At 35.4% G+C, this 16,547-nt stretch overlaps 1 protein-coding gene across 1 annotated transcript in view; it reads right to left on the minus strand.

The window, feature by feature from the left end:
* The window catches only part of LOC117327602 (two pore calcium channel protein 2-like), a 37,818-nt gene extending 22,246 nt beyond the window's left edge, over positions 1 to 15,572 (minus strand). Inside the window, exons 1-13 of the mRNA XM_033884656.1 lie at positions 15,358 to 15,572; positions 14,059 to 14,108; positions 13,567 to 13,643; positions 11,986 to 12,163; positions 11,764 to 11,880; positions 11,212 to 11,318; positions 8,942 to 9,014; positions 8,531 to 8,635; positions 4,539 to 4,626; positions 4,166 to 4,231; positions 3,625 to 3,689; positions 3,118 to 3,221; positions 961 to 1,042 (exon numbers count right to left, since the gene is read on the minus strand). Of these exons, the coding sequence (XP_033740547.1) occupies positions 961 to 1,042; positions 3,118 to 3,221; positions 3,625 to 3,689; positions 4,166 to 4,231; positions 4,539 to 4,626; positions 8,531 to 8,635; positions 8,942 to 9,014; positions 11,212 to 11,318; positions 11,764 to 11,880; positions 11,986 to 12,163; positions 13,567 to 13,643; positions 14,059 to 14,108; positions 15,358 to 15,505 (1,260 nt within the window). The 5' untranslated portion in view covers positions 15,506 to 15,572. The remainder of the gene's footprint in view (positions 1 to 960; positions 1,043 to 3,117; positions 3,222 to 3,624; positions 3,690 to 4,165; positions 4,232 to 4,538; positions 4,627 to 8,530; positions 8,636 to 8,941; positions 9,015 to 11,211; positions 11,319 to 11,763; positions 11,881 to 11,985; positions 12,164 to 13,566; positions 13,644 to 14,058; positions 14,109 to 15,357) is intronic.
* Between the last annotated feature and the right edge of the window lie 975 nt (positions 15,573 to 16,547).

The following is a 16,547-nucleotide window of genomic DNA, read 5'->3' on the forward strand; positions in this document are numbered from 1 at the left end:
TGAATCACTGTACTGTTATTATCCACTCTATGAGTGAATCACTGTACTGTTATTATCCATGCTATGAGTGAATCACTGTACTGTTATTATCCATGCTATGAGTGGATCACTGTACTGTTATTATCCATGCTATGAGTGAATCACTGTACTGTTATTATCCACTCTATGAGTGAATCACTGTACTGTTATTATCCATTCTATGAGTGAATCACTTTAATGTTATTATCCATTCTATGAGTGAATCACTGTACTGTTATTATCCATTCTATGAGTGAATCACTGTACTGTTATTATCCATTCTATGAGTGAATCACTTTACTGTTATTATCCATTCTATGAGTGAATCACTTTACTGTTATTATCCATTCTATGAGTGAATCACTGTACTGTTATTATCCATGCTATGAGTGAATCACTGTACTGTTTCATCATCAGAACACATTTAAAGGTAAAACACATGATGTTATAGCTCAACTTTTTATCATATTTAAAATTGGACTGACAGAGGTACAAACCAGGCAAGGGTACAAACCAGGTAAGGGTACAAACCAGGTAAGGGTACAAACCAGGTAAAGGTACAAACCAGGTAAGGGCAATGTCCACAAGAAATGTTATAAATTACGTTAGTCTGATTGAATTTTTTTCCAAAAGTTCAGGTCATAATAATCAACAGGTAATTTATCAAAAAACATTTCAGATTTTTGAGAATTTTTACTGCGAAATTCATCCATTTTCAAAATGGCTACCCTGCCCTGGAAAAAATTTGAACTGAAGGACACAACTTTTTTTTTGATTACGTGTTATATGAGACCCTAACTTTTGTTATAAACACTAATTGCCATATTGAATTCAAGAATTTTAATGATAACACTGAAGTCTATGGGAAAACAATTGGTTGGTTGGTGCCTGTAACAGTGTGAATGGTCTGTAACAGCTAGTATATTGTACATTGTACATTACCTGGGAAATGGCCATTTTGACTTTCTTTGGTAATGTAACATCCTCTAATACCAGTTTTACTGTTTCTATGGCAACCCCAGACCTGAAAATATGTAAACATTACACACTATTTATCTAAACAGGAACACAACTAAAATGTAACTGTCGACAGCTTCTATATCATTAATCTTCAGTAAACAGATATTCCATAATCAGGTACTTAAACTGGAGTGGATTAACAATTGAGATAAATTTTGTTTTCTATTTTTTGATGATTTCTTTATAATGAATTTTATAATTTGTGTCTGGCATGATCCTTGATATATGCTAGTGTTGCGTTAAACGGCAGTATAAGTTATCAGGGTCGGTGTTGTGTTTAACGACAGTATAAGTTATCAGGGTCGGTGTTGTGTTTAACGACAGTATAAGTTATCAGGGTCGGTGTTGTGTTTAACGACAGTATAAGTTATCAGGGTCGATGTTGTGTTTAACGGCAGGTATCAGGAAATGTCTGACCCACTAGTGCCTGTACAGGGTCGGTGTTGTGTTTAACGACAGTATAAGTTATCAGGGTCGGTGTTGTGTTTAACGACAGTATAAGTTATCAGTAAATGTCTAACCCCCTAGTGCCTGTACAGGGTTGGTGTTGTGTTTAATGACAGTATATGTTATCAGGGTCGGTGTTGTGTTTAACGACAGTATATGTTATCAGGATCGGTGTTGTGTTTAACGACAGTATAAGTTATCAGGGTCGGTGTTGTGTTTAACGACAGTATAAGTTATCAGGGTCGGTGTTGTGTTTAACGACAGTATAAGTTATCAGGGTCGGTGTTGTGTTTAACGGCAGTATATGTTATCAGAGTCGGTGTTGTGTTTAACGACAGTATAAGTTATCAGTAAATGTCTAACCCCCTAGTGCCTGTGCAGGGTCGGTGTTGTGTTTAACGGCATTATAAGTTATCAGGGTCGGTGTTGTGTTTAACGACAGTATAAGTTATCAGGGTCGGTGTTGTGTTTAACGACAGTATAAGTTATCAGGGTCGGTGTTGTGTTTAACGGCAGGTATCAGGAAAATGTCTGACCCACTAGTGCCTGTACAGGGTCGGTGTTGTGTTTAACGACAGTATAAGTTATCAGTAAATGTCTGACCCACTAGTGCCTGTACAGGGTCGGTGTTGTGTTTAACGACAGTATAAGTTATCAGTAAATGTCTAACCCCCTAGTGCCTGTACAGGGTCGGTGTTGTGTTTAACGACAGTATAAGTTATCAGTAAATGTCTGACCCACTAGTGCCTGTACAGGGTCGGTGTTGTGTTTAACGACAGTATAAGTTATCAGTAAATGTCTAGCCCCCTAGTGCCTGTACAGGGTCGGTGTTGTGTTTAATGACAGTATATGTTATCAGGGTCGGTGTTGTGTTTAACGACAGTATAAGTTATCAGGGTCGGTGTTGTGTTTAACGACAGTATAAGTTATCAGGGTCGGTGTTGTGTTTAACGACAGTATAAGTTATCAGGGTCGGTGTTGTGTTTAACGACAGTATAAGTTATCAGTAAATGTCTGTCCCCTAGTACCTGTACTGGGTCAGTGTTGTGTTTAACGACAGTATAAGTTATCAGCGTCGGTGTTGTGTTTAACGACAGTATAAGTTATCAGTAAATGTCTGTCCCCCTAGTGCCTGTACAGGGTCGGTGTTGTGTTGTTTTTGTGTTAAACTTGTCAGTCCTCTGATATGTCTGACCACACAATCACACTATATAGATAACAAGCCACTGACTGACCCATCATCTCGTCAACAAGCCATATATCAATTGTAAACAAAATAAGTTTATTTTCTAAACAAATGTTTGTGATAAGGTAAAATTATTCATTCTCTTAATTTTTAGATAGTTATTTCATTAAATAAATGTTACTGGAGAGTACAACTGGACAATCCTATACTAATATCAATTGCAAATGGATACAGTCATAGCATTATCCTAACACTAGATCCTGAACTATTTAATGAATACAACAAATCAAGCACATAACAATTGTATGATATAATTTAACTTCATACCATAACTCTAAAATCAAAATCATCAGATAACATTTATCCATTAATAAAAAAAAAAAACTTTTTACAATTATGTTTCAATCAAAAATGTATCCTTCCACAAGTTAGATCTGTATACTCACGCTGGAGAACTGGCCACATGAGTATAGAGGTCTCTGTCCTTCAGCACCTCGTAAGCAGCCCGTACTCCGACCCTTCGCCTCAACAAACTGGCTTGCATGGAGGTCTACAGAAATGGATGAAAATTTTAATTTACAAACTTATTGTGTAAATTTAATATACAAGCCTAACATGTTTGAAGATACATGTATTATTGTTCAATTACTTTATACATAGTAAGTAATGTATTACTAAGTAGGTGCCGCAACAGGTTCAGGGTTATACATATCATTAGTAACTTCTTTTATAATGTGACGTCAATAACAACATTATCATTATACCTGTCTACGAGTTATACATATCATTTTTTTAAATTTAGTAACTTCTTTTAATGTTACATCCATTACAACATTATCAATATACCTGTCTACGAGTAATACATATCATAACAACGTCTTTTAATGTGACGTCCATAACAACATTATCATTATTGAAGTACACCAGTCCTGTATGTTTAAATTTCTACTTACCTGAAAGTAACCTCTGAACTGGTTATAGATCACAGCCAAAAACATGTTCATAAAACAGTAATTACCTGGGAATCAAACAAAATTCAAATGAAAAGACAGCAATTGGCAGTTCAGATTTTTTTCATTAAAAACCAAATAATTCATACACCTTAGAATTGATATCATTTGAATTTTAATTTTTAACTCAACTTTAAGCCCACTGTAACCAATCATCTTTTATACTATTTCCTTGTCTTTATATAAATTCTGGAGAGATTGTATTTCACTTTTCTTGCCTCCTTTTAGATTTGTGAACTTTAAAGCACGCCATTATGTCTTGTATATAATCATTTGTTAAACAGTTGCAAGAACTTGACTGTATATCCTTTTTGTGATATGATACTTTAATTTTATATTTACAAAACAATCAAGCTGAATTTTATCAAAGATGCTGAATCTCCCAATACCTCAAAATCAGTTTGTCAGAGAAATTGTCCTGGTGAACATAAATTGCTATGAAATTATGGCAATTTCATTACCGGAATGATTGACATGTACTTACCAATCAACAAAAATATAATGAAGTAGAGGGCATAGAATCTGTTGTGTTGGTAGGCAGGCATCATCACTGGAAATATACACAATTAAAATGGAGAATGTTTTCTTATAGAACATTAAAACAAGGAATGTTGTACGAAATTTTGTTGTGATTCTAAAATACATCTGAATGAATGAATGTAATCTTATAATACTACAGAGCACATATAATTATTATAGAATGTATAGCTCCTCATACCCAGAGGAATATATCTAAACTATAATTATACATTGACTATAAAATAGAATAATTAAAACACATTTTGTAAAAATTCTTCCCATTTGGTACTTGCATATGCCATGTCAGCTTTAAACCAATATTGATCACTGTTACTTACCATCAGGGTTATTAGCTGTTGTCAGTAGAACCAGTAAATTCATGAAGGCATTGGATATAGTCCTAAAATAGGTGTTCCCCTCTTGTACCTGTACAAGGTAGATTATAATCATTAACTATAAAATAGGTGTTTCCCTCTTGTACCTGTTTGGTTTGGTTTGGTTTGGTTTGTTTTTGTTTAACATCCTATTAACAGCCAGGGTCATTTAAGGACGTGCCAGGTTTAGGAGGTGGTGGAAAGCCGGAGTACCCGGAGAAAAACCACCGGCCTACAGTCAGTACCTGGCAACTGCCCCACGTAGGATTCGAACTCGCAACCCAGAGGTGGAGGGCTAGTGATAAAGTGTCGGGACACTTTAACAACTCGGCCACCGCGGCCCCCTCTTGTACCTGTACAAGGTAGATTATGATTATTGACTCTGAAACAGGTGATCCCCTCTTGTACCTGTACAAGGTAGATTATAATCATTGACTCTAAAATAGGTGTTTCCCTCTTGTACCTGTACAAGGTAGATTATAATTGTTGACTATAAAATAGGTGTTCCCGTCTTGTACCTGTACATGGTAGATTATAATCATTGACTCTAAAACAGGTGTTTCCCTCTTGTACCTGTACAAGGTAGATTATAATCATTAACTATAAAAAAGGTGTTCCCCCTTTGTACCTGTACAAGGTAGATTATAATCATTAACTATAAAATAGGTGTTCCCCCTTTGTACCTGTACAAGGTAGATTATAATCATTAACTATAAAATAGGTGTTTCCCTCTTGTACCTGTACAAGGTAGATTATAATCATTAACTATAAAATAGGTGATCCCCTCTTGTACCTGTACAAGGTAGATTATAATCATTAACTATAAAATAGGTGTTTCCCTTTTGTACCTGTTTGGTTTGTTTGGTTTGTTTTTGCTTAACATCCTATTAACAGCCAGGGTCATTTAAGGACGTGCCAGGTTTTGGAGGTGGTGGAAAGCCGGAGTACCCGGAGAAAAACCACCGGCCTACAGTCAGTACCTGGCAACTGCCCCACGTAGGATTCGAACTCGCAACCCAGAGGTGGAGGGCTAGTGATAAAGTGTCGGGACACTTTAACAACTCGGCCACCGCGGCCCCCTCTTATACCTGTACAAGGTAGATTATGATTATTGACTCTGAAACAGGTGATCCCCTCTTGTACCTGTACAAGGTAGATTATAATTGTTGACTATAAAATAGGTGTTTCCCTCTTGTACCTGTACAAGATAGATTATAATTATCAACTCTGAAACAGGTGTTCCTCTCTTGTACCTGTACAAGGTAGATTATAATCATTAACTATAAAATAGGTGTTTCCCTCTTGTACCTGTACAAGGTAGATTATAATCACTGACTCTAAAATAGGTGTTCCTCTCTTGTACCTGTACAAGGTAGATTATGATTATTGACTCTAAAATAGGTGTTCCCCTCTTGTACCTGTAGGTTATCATTATCATAATTGTAAGATACAAGCCTTAGGGTGGTGCATTTCAAATATCACAGAAAGGGAAATTATTAAAATCAAATAAAGATACAGGAAATTTATCCTGATCCAACTACAGATTACGTATTCTGTTCAATTTCTGGGAATAGTATCAGTCCAAAACCCTGAACGATAGCATCAGGTAATAGTATCAGTCCAACACCCTGAACGATAGCATCAGGTAATAGTATCAGTCCAAAACCCTGAACGATAGCATCAGGTTATAGTATCAGTCCAACACCCTGAACGATAGCATCAGGTTATAGTATCAGTCCAACACCCTGAACGATAGCATCAGGCAATAGTATCAGTCCAACACCCTGAACGATAGCATCAGGCAATAGTATCAGTCCAACACCCTGAACGATAGCATCAGGTTATAGTATCAGTCCAACACCCTGAACGATAGCATCAGGTTATAGTATCAGTCCAACACCCTGAACGATAGCATCAGGTAATAGTATCAGTCCAACACCCTGAACGATAGCATCAGGTAATAGTATCAGTCCAACACCCTGAACGATAGCATCAGGTAATAGTATCAGTCCAACACCCTGAACGATAGCATCAGGTTATAGTATCAGTCCAACACCCTGAACGATAGCATCAGGCAATAGTATCAGTCCAACACCCTGAACGATAGCATCTGCAGGTAATAGTATCAGTCCAACACCCTGAACGATAGCATCAGGCAATAGTATCAGTCCAACACCCTGAACGATAGCATCAGGCAATAGTATCAGTCCAACACCCTGAACGATAGCATCAGGAAATAGTATCAGTCCAACACCCTGAACGATAGCATTAGGCAATAGTATCAGTCCAACACCCTGAACGATAGCATCAGGTAATAGTATCAGTCCAACACCCTGAACGATAGCATCAGGTAATAGTATCAGTCCAACACCCTGAACGATAGGATCAGGCAATTATTAGTATCAGTCCAACACCCTGAACGATAGCATCAGGCAATAGTATCAGTCCAACACCCTGAACGATAGCATCAGGCAATAGCACCAGTCCAACACCCTGAACGATAGCATCAGGCAATAGCACCAGTCCAACACCCTGAACGATAGCATCAGGCAATAGTATCAGTCCAACACCCTGAACGATACCATCAGGCAATAGTATCAGTCCAACACCCTGAACGATAGCATCAGGCAATAGTATCAGTCCAACACCCTGAACGATACCATCAGGCAATAGTATCAGTCCAACACCCTGAACGATAGCATCAAGCAATAGTATCAGTCCAACACCCTGAACGATAGCATCAGGCAATAGTATCAGTCCAACACCCTGAACGATAGCATCAAGCAATAGTATCAGTCCAACACCCTGAACGATAGCATCAGGCAATAGTATCAGTCCAACACCCTGAACGATAGCATCAGGCAATAGTATCAGTCCAACACCCTGAACGATACCATCAGGCAACAGTATCAGTCCAACACCCTGAACGATAGCATCAGGCAATAGTATCAGTCCAACACCCTGAACGATAGCATCAGGTAATAGTATCAGTCCAACACCCTGAACGATAGCATCAGGCAATAGCACCAGTCCAACACCCTGAACGATAGCATCAGGCAATAGCACCAGTCCAACACCCTGAACGATAGCATCAGGTTATAGTATCAGTCCAACACCCTGAACGATACCATCAGGCAATAGTATCAGTCCAACACCCTGAACGATAGCATCAGCTTATAGTATCAGTCCAACACCCTGAACGATAGCATCAGGTTATAGTATCAGTCCAACACCCTGAACGATAGCATCAGGTAATAGTATCAGTCCAACACCCTGAACGATAGCATCAGGTAATAGTATCAGTCCAACACCCTGAACGATAGCATCAGGTTATAGTATCAGTCCAACACCCTGAACGATAGCATCAGGCAATAGTATCAGTCCAACACCCTGAACGATAGCATCAGGTTATAGTATCAGTCCAACACCCTGAACGATAGCATCAGGTTATAGTATCAGTCCAACACCCTGAACGATAGCATCAGGTTATAGTATCAGTCCAACACCCTGAACGATAGCATCAGGTTATAGTATCAGTCCAACACCCTGAACGATAGCATCAGGTTATAGTATCAGTCCAACACCCTGAACGATAGCATCAGGTTATAGTATCAGTCCAACACCCTGAACGATAGCATCAGGTAATAGTATCAGTCCAACACCCTGAACGATAGCATCAGGTTATAGTATCAGTCCAACACCCTGAACGATAGCATCAAAGCTGAGATGAGTTAATTAAGGGAAACTAGCCTGGGGTTAGTGTAGAGGAACAGACAGTATTTGCATAATAAGTAGAACCTTGATCAGCAACATGGACTGAAGAATACTGTCACAGATTAATATTCTCGGCTTTTAGGCTAAAACACCGACATAGTGCAAAGGGAAGTAACTCTTATAAAATCAGAATGCCAATTTTCCATTGATAAAATGAAGTATCTAGCTCTGTATACACGTACCACTGGTTGTTGTGTTATGTTTGATATCGGAGACATAGTGGTACTATTAGAGTTGTTCTGTATCAGGAAATATTCCATGGAATTATTGCTTGGTCTGCTTGTGTCCTGAAACAGAAAGAATTTTATAGGTACCAGTTGTTAAGGGTTTTATGTACTTGCTAAGATAGGTCGTGATTTATTTACTTGTTCTACTTGTAAAAGAACAGAATAATTCTCAAGAATGAAAAATTCTTGCAACTCAATCATGAAATGATTGTACCACTTACCAAATCTTTATGCATATCACATTTAATTCCACCCAATCAGTGAAGCTTTTAACAAAATTTACCTAAATAATAATTAAATTAAATTTATAGAAAGTTATTCTTATCATCTGACATCAAACTAAATTCTTTTAAATATGTCACTTACTCTGGGAGTAGGAAACAACAGCATTCCAAGGAGTGTGAACACATACAAGTGTAGAGCCAGCAGTAACAGCACACTGTCAAAACAACCAACTTACAACACTGTCAATACAACAAGATTACAACATTGTCAATACAACAAACTCACAACACACTGTCAAAATAACAAACTCACAACACACTGTCAAAATAACAAACTCACAACACACTGTCAAAATAACAAACTTACGGCACACTGTCAATACAACAAGATTACAACACTGTCAAAACAACAAAATTACAACACGGTCTGTCAAAACAACAAAATTACAACATACTGTCAATACAACAAACTGTCAATACAACATACTGTCAATACAACAAACGATCAATACAACAAACTTACAACACACGGTCAATACAACAATATTACAACACACTGTCAATACAACTAGAACTGTCGTCCAGAGGGCCAACTCATACCCCCCGCTCCTGCAAGCCCCATTGTTACTATGTGTTCATTTATACAATAAACGAGATATACAGTTAAATCTCACTTAGTCGTATTCAGTTTTCTTGGTTACTCCAATTCTTTTTTTATCTATATTATGAATAAATTGTTGTACATAACATTATGAAATGATTTCACATGAGAAAATCTTTTCGATTGATCAATTTATAACATAGAAAAAATTAAAAAGGTTATGAGAAAGGTAAAGTGTGAATGGGATTTATCAAAAAAATTACGACGTGATATAGATTACGCAAATCTACAATGTATAAGGATTATTGTCATGAAGTTTAGTTGAAATCAGATAAGTAGTTTAGGAGAAGTAGCCGGTACATCGTTGCATCAAACTCGCCTAAAAAACTAAGTTTTGTGCCCTGGTTACCATGGTAACCAAAAAATTACGACGTGATATAGATTACGCACATCTACAATGTATAAGGATTATTGTCATGAAAACACTAAGTTCTGTGCCCTGGTTACCATGGTAACCATAAGAGGAGTAGACCAAAAAACTAAGTTTTGTGCCCTGGTTACCATGGTAACCAAAAAATTACAATGTTATATAGATAACGCACATCTAAAATGTATAAGGGTTATTGTCATGAAGTTTCGTTGAAATCGGATAAGTAGTTAAGGAGGAGTAGCCGGTACATCGTTGCGTCAAACTCGCCCAAAAAACTAAGTTTTGTGCCCTGGTTACCATGGTAACCAAAAAATTACGACGTGATATAGATTACGCACATCTACAATGTATAAGGATTATTGTCATGAAGTTTCGTTGAAATCGGATCAGTAGTTTAGGAGGAGTAGCCGGTACATCGTTGTGTCTACAGACGGCCGGATGGACAGACGGACAACCTGATTCCAGTATACCCCCCCTAACTTCGTTGCGGGGAGTATAACAAGATTACAACACTGTTAATACAACAAAATTACAATATGCTGTCAATACAACAAACTTACAATATGCTGTCAATACAACAAACTTACAATATGCTGTCAATACAACAAACTTACAACACTGTCAATACAACAAGATTACAATACTGTCAATACAACAAACTTACAATACACTGTCAATACAACAAACTTACAATACGCTGTCAATACAACAAACTTACAACACTGTCAATACAACAAACTTACAACACTGTCAATACAACAAACTTACAACACTGTCAATACAACAAAATTACAATACTGTTAATACAACAAAATTACAATACTGTAAATACAACAAACTTACAATATGCTGTCAATACAACAAACTTACAACACTTTCAATACAACAAGATTACAACACACTGTCAATACAACAAGATTACAACACACTATCAATACAACAAACTTACAATACATGGTCAATACAACAAACTTACAATACACTGTCAATACAACAAGATTACAACACTGTCAATACAACAAAATTACAACACACTCAATACAACAGGACTTCAACACTGTCAATACAACAAGATTACAATACACTGTCAATACAACAAACTTACAATATGCTGTCAATACAACAAACTTACAATACACTATAATTGTGTGGTTTAGAAGGAATATTGTTTGCATAAATTATATTCTTAAAAAATCAATAAATACATTTAACAGTTACTGAACTATCATTATATAATATACTAAATGTTAGACTAAATGTTCTTCTTTAAAGAGTGAAAATCTATAAATCCAGAACCTTACTTAATGTGTTCAGACATGTAGTGTTATGTATTCTTTACATTCATACTGGATAAGTAATGTTTACAGATTGTTAAACCTACCTGGCCACTTCAGGCAGAGTCCTCTGTACACATTTAACTGTCTTCTTCATCAGGTTTGAATTGGAAATTAGGAAAAAAGGACGGACAATTCTCCTGAATCTTTTTGTCTTTGTGTTTATATGAAAAAAATAAAATTTGTCACAGTTACTTTTTAAACATTACGAATGGTGATGAATCTACTGTATAGATATATTTCGAAATTATTTTACATTCTACATTATTGAAATAAAAGAAAATTTTAATTTCTACACAATTGATAAGTTTGATACTGATTTCAATTTAAAGGTAATGGCAGTATTAGGTTCTGTCTGTTAAAAGGCTATGACTATCTTTTTTGTAATTTTCAATTTTAAAGATACACTTGTTTACAGTGAGTGTCCATTATAATGTGCACTATCATGTTCAACCAATGCATTAATCATTATATTGAATTGCCACAGGTTACATCCAAATTTAAATTTCTAGTCTAAGACTGAAATTTTTCAGTAAATTGGGAATACACTGAACTTTATCCTTACACCAGCTGTGTTCTGAATAACCATACTCTTTTACCTCAGTACAACTCAAGCCAATGGTGACCATCCAATCAACCAAAGAAAATGCGAGGATCACCAGAGCTGCGACCAGCCACTTCTTCCTCATCATCTCCACCTTACCAATCAGATAGATCTGTGGGCACAAAAGGGGACATTTGAAAGCAATTTCTTGATTCAACAAACAGAATTTTTTTTTTTATAGTATTAACCAGAAGTGATTAATAATCAAAGAAGTTACCTTTGTACAAACATCTGCTAACAGAAGCAATAAACAGACAAGTTCAATTCCCTCTGTTATACCACACGGAAGTGTGATTCTGTCTCCACGGAAGCGGATGTCTGAGGTCCAGGTGAGAGAAGATGGAAATTCAATAAAGGCTAGCAGGTGTAGTACACAAATGACCACTGTCCGGAATCTGGAATCAATAATAATATCTCTAGACTTGTCTTTTACAGTTTTTCATTGAAGTGACTTATTGTTGATCTTTAAACCATCCACTATTAGTCAAACATTTTTTTTCCGTTTTACACACTGCAATACATGTTTATACATAATATGTAGTTGTTTTTCCAAGCTTAATATCAGCAAAGAGTCCTGTTTGAATTGGACAAATGTGTCTTATTGTCTAATTTGTCTTCCATTTACAGTCAAACATGGCTATAAAGACCACTCAAGAGACACCAAAAAGGATCTTTATATACAGGTCAGTGTCAAACTGCTGATTTGGACCTGCCATAATCACTTGATACATATATAAATGCATGACAATGAAACTGTGTAATACACTTCAATGGGTGGTGGGTGATGTGTTGATATTCGTAAAGTTTCAACTTTAAGTCACATCTAACAAATAAAAAATTGCTGAAAGTTTTACCGACAATTTTGCACTTACTTTACCATTGATATAGAGGTCAGGTGAAGGTCAAAGTGATTTTTAAAATCCTGTACACTACATACCTTCTGTAGGCGTTAGTTCAAAATTGAAAACTTGCAGCCCAAACAAACAAGATATTACTAAAAGCTTTGCATTTATTAGATCTTTCATGTAGAGGTGTCAAACTTCACGTCTGTAAGCTAATCTTTCACTGGTTTAAAAGGATGGCAGAACTTGACAAAAACAAGTTGTTAATAGAAATCCTATTATATCTTGGAAAAACTGGTATGTAGAAACTAATGCAATAAGTCTGCAATACTAATGAAATTGATGGAGGATTTGTGTTGGTAAAAGGGTATACATTACATACATGTATACTGTACATAGTTTAATAAATGAAAGAGAAACAGCTGAGCTGAATTATGGTGAAGAACTGTTTTAATTTTGATATGGACATAAAGATCACAGGCCTGAATGCTTTATTCATCTTATCTATCTTATCTAATGATTTCACAGTGTCGTTTTTATATACCAGATAACAGTATCAGGGCGACAACAAGAAATACATAAAGGATATTTAACATTTTCTTCAGTAGTATCAAATATATTTCACTCATGTGGCTAATAGTTTGATATTGTTCACAAGAGCACAGCAAGAGTAAAATATATGATGTATTACTGAAGATACTGTTAGATATTCTGTTTATTACATTTTTATAGTAAACTATACCGAGTAAGCTTTTAATTTTCCCCATTGTCATTTGTAAGAAGTGTTTTGATTGGTCAAATCAGTGAAAAATATCACTTCTATAGAATGAATAATTATCTACATTTCACAGCTAAAATGTAATAAATGTACTAAATAGGTATACGAGATTCACTTATGTTACGTTGTAAGTGAAACAGGAAATTTTAATTAGTACGTCTATAAAATCAATACATACACTTCGATAGGTTTACAGTGATATATCCTGTATATCTGTAAGGCCTTCCTGTCAATCTTGTGACGTATATCTCTGTACTATAAAAACAAATTAAGACAAACTTTAAAATGTAACTGACATAACACACAATATATCTTATACATGTACATAGCACACATATATTGACATATATAAGATTCTATACCAATAGAAAATATACTGTCTGTTAGATTTGGACATCAGAATGCTGATAATTATATTATATAATTACTTTGAACTGCAAGATACAAGTATCTTTATAAAGAGTTGTGTTTTCAAGAAAAAAATAATGTAACTTAACTCAGTAGAGCTCTTCTTACTATTTTTAAACTGATCCCAGCCAGCAAATTCATCAAATCACTTTCAATTTTCCTTTTAGACTAAGGTGTTTTGATTCTTTCAATGTATGAAAGAATATCCTTTTCATTCTTATATATAGATATATAATTCAAGTTCATTATATCTATAATTTACCTTAGCAGCATCTTCAATAAAAACCACAGCTTGCAGTATACTTAAATCTTCTGAAAATAAAGTAACAAAAAGTTCAGACAGTTACCAAATCACACTTCAGATATCATCAATATTACTTGTTTGTAGACATTTTTGATAAAAACGAATTTAACAGTTACATTACACTACTGTGTAGATTTCTTTAAATTAAATATGATTTAAACTATTGGGATTTATAGATGAAGTTGTTTAAAGATCTAGAGCCTCTTTTTAACAATCATTTCTCATTGGATTTAAGTGATCATTTGATCTACATTTCTCATCAGACCTACATATTTCTTGTGAATCAGGCAGTACTGGCAAGCATCAACAATAGTGTTTTTTTGTCTGTGACATAATTTCCAAATAGCTGAACTTAAAGCAAGCAGACATGTGATAGTGAACACCGACAATTTTACAACATTTTAAGAAGCATTTAAGGAACAACATTATGAAATGAATTTTCCATTAAAAGACAATGTTGTCGATTAAAGATACTATTTCAATTTGATATTCTACAGCTACACGGTTTGTGCTCACATGTAGAGTAAATTTTATAGCAAAACCAGATACAAACTAATAAGTGACATTTAAATAACTTTACTATTTGTCATCTTCACAACTTGAAAGATCAGTCATTACAAATGTAAAAGGAACAGGTCAGTGTGGTTTGTACATAGTGTTAACTACAGTGTACATGAACTAGCTTTAATTATACTGTAGTTGAAACAACCCATTAAATTAATTTAAATTTACATCAAAAAAGCTACATGTAAATTACAACTCTCTTCTCTTATCAATTGTCTGATGAAAGTGAAAAACTGCTATTATTCACCGAAGCATTATACAAAAACTTCAACAGGTGATGCCATAGGAAACTCGATGTGCGTGTACAAAGAGTGTGCTTGCTTATTGTTTACATATATAGTGATACATGTGTAATACATTGCATTGTACTTAGTGCGATGCCAGGTTTCAAAGTGTGTATACCTTCAAATATATCCTCGTCTGATAGCTGGGATTCAGACCTATTTACAGCCAAACTGACACTTGGATTAGTAAGTGGTTCAATATGCTCTGAAGTCATAGGATTAGTTAAATTGTTAGACAAATTAAATGTATTTCCATTTTTGAATGTGCCGTCCTTCGTGTTTTGACATGCGATTACAGTAACGTCATTTACATTATGTGAACCGTTTAAACATTTTCCAAGTTTTACATTAGCTTCGTCTTGTGGAAGCCAGTCGCCTGAGGATTCACTTGTCATCCTTTTTTGTTCACCTTTTTCAAGATGTGTTGATTCAGTGGATGAGTCGTGGTTGACATTTCTATATTCCTCTTCTTTTTCACTTCCGTCGTCTCCTTCATCCATTCTTACGTAAAGCAAACTACTCGGGGTTAATGGTGGGTCAGTTTCTAGCCTTTCCATTCGATGACAAAGTTCATACGTCTGTCAGTTATCAAAGTAAATAACAGCTGAGCTACTGATAAATTTACCGGAAACGCCCCTTGTGACAGGAAGTAGTACACTACTTTTCAACTCAGCTAACTCGTCTGTTATATCCGGATTATTGTTCTGCGTACGCCAAACAGGAACAATATTAAAAACTTGTCTGTTTTATTTCAAATAATAAACAAATTGCCAGGTGTTCATATACAAAGAAATGAATGACTATTATCTTTCTGCTAGCAATGACGATATCGATATCGATTACGAAATGATGTTGGACCGAGTGGGTTTTTGTCGCTTTTTGGCGAGCATTAAAATTGACAAAGGATTTCCAGGTCTGTATTAATACCTGCAGGTTCACCAAGATTTATGCCTAAAATATGATAACGTTACAGTTAAATAAATGACATGACCGATAAACAGAGTACTTAACTTTCCCAACCCAATAGAAACAATATCATTTTACATAACTTTATAATGACTGTTAAAATCTATAGTAGCTACACATTTGCACAATTTTCTCTTTTAACATTAGCCAGGTTTCCAACCAGCTTGGTCATTTTTTTCGATTTTTTTTTTTCTTTTTTTTTTCATTTTTGTTGAAATTTCCAAGGCATTCGACAGAGAGTTGGTGGCACATGGGATTTGAAATGAAACAAACAAGTTTTGATATATATCAGGCCAGTTGTGTGGTTGGTGCTGTGTATTACGTATCTGATACATGTAGATAACAACAGGTAATCTAATGTGATATATTTTGTATTTGGGATGTCATGGGGAGGGTGTCATTGACCCTCCCTTGTTCATCACACATTTATGATATAACATGACGGAATATGAAGCTAGCTTATAAAACTTTTGGCGGATGATGCATCGCTGTTTTCGCCGATAATTTTCCGGAACTGATTGAACAGAACATTGAAATTGACCTTTCAGATATCTCGGGCAGATTGGTTAAGTTCAATCAATGGCATTTCTCTAATTCTGAACTTGATCAACTGCTCGAAATAGATTTTATTGA

The sequence above is a fragment of the Pecten maximus genome, chromosome 5 (genome assembly GCF_902652985.1).
Source record: "Pecten maximus chromosome 5, xPecMax1.1, whole genome shotgun sequence".
NCBI lineage: Eukaryota > Metazoa > Mollusca > Bivalvia > Pectinida > Pectinidae > Pecten > Pecten maximus.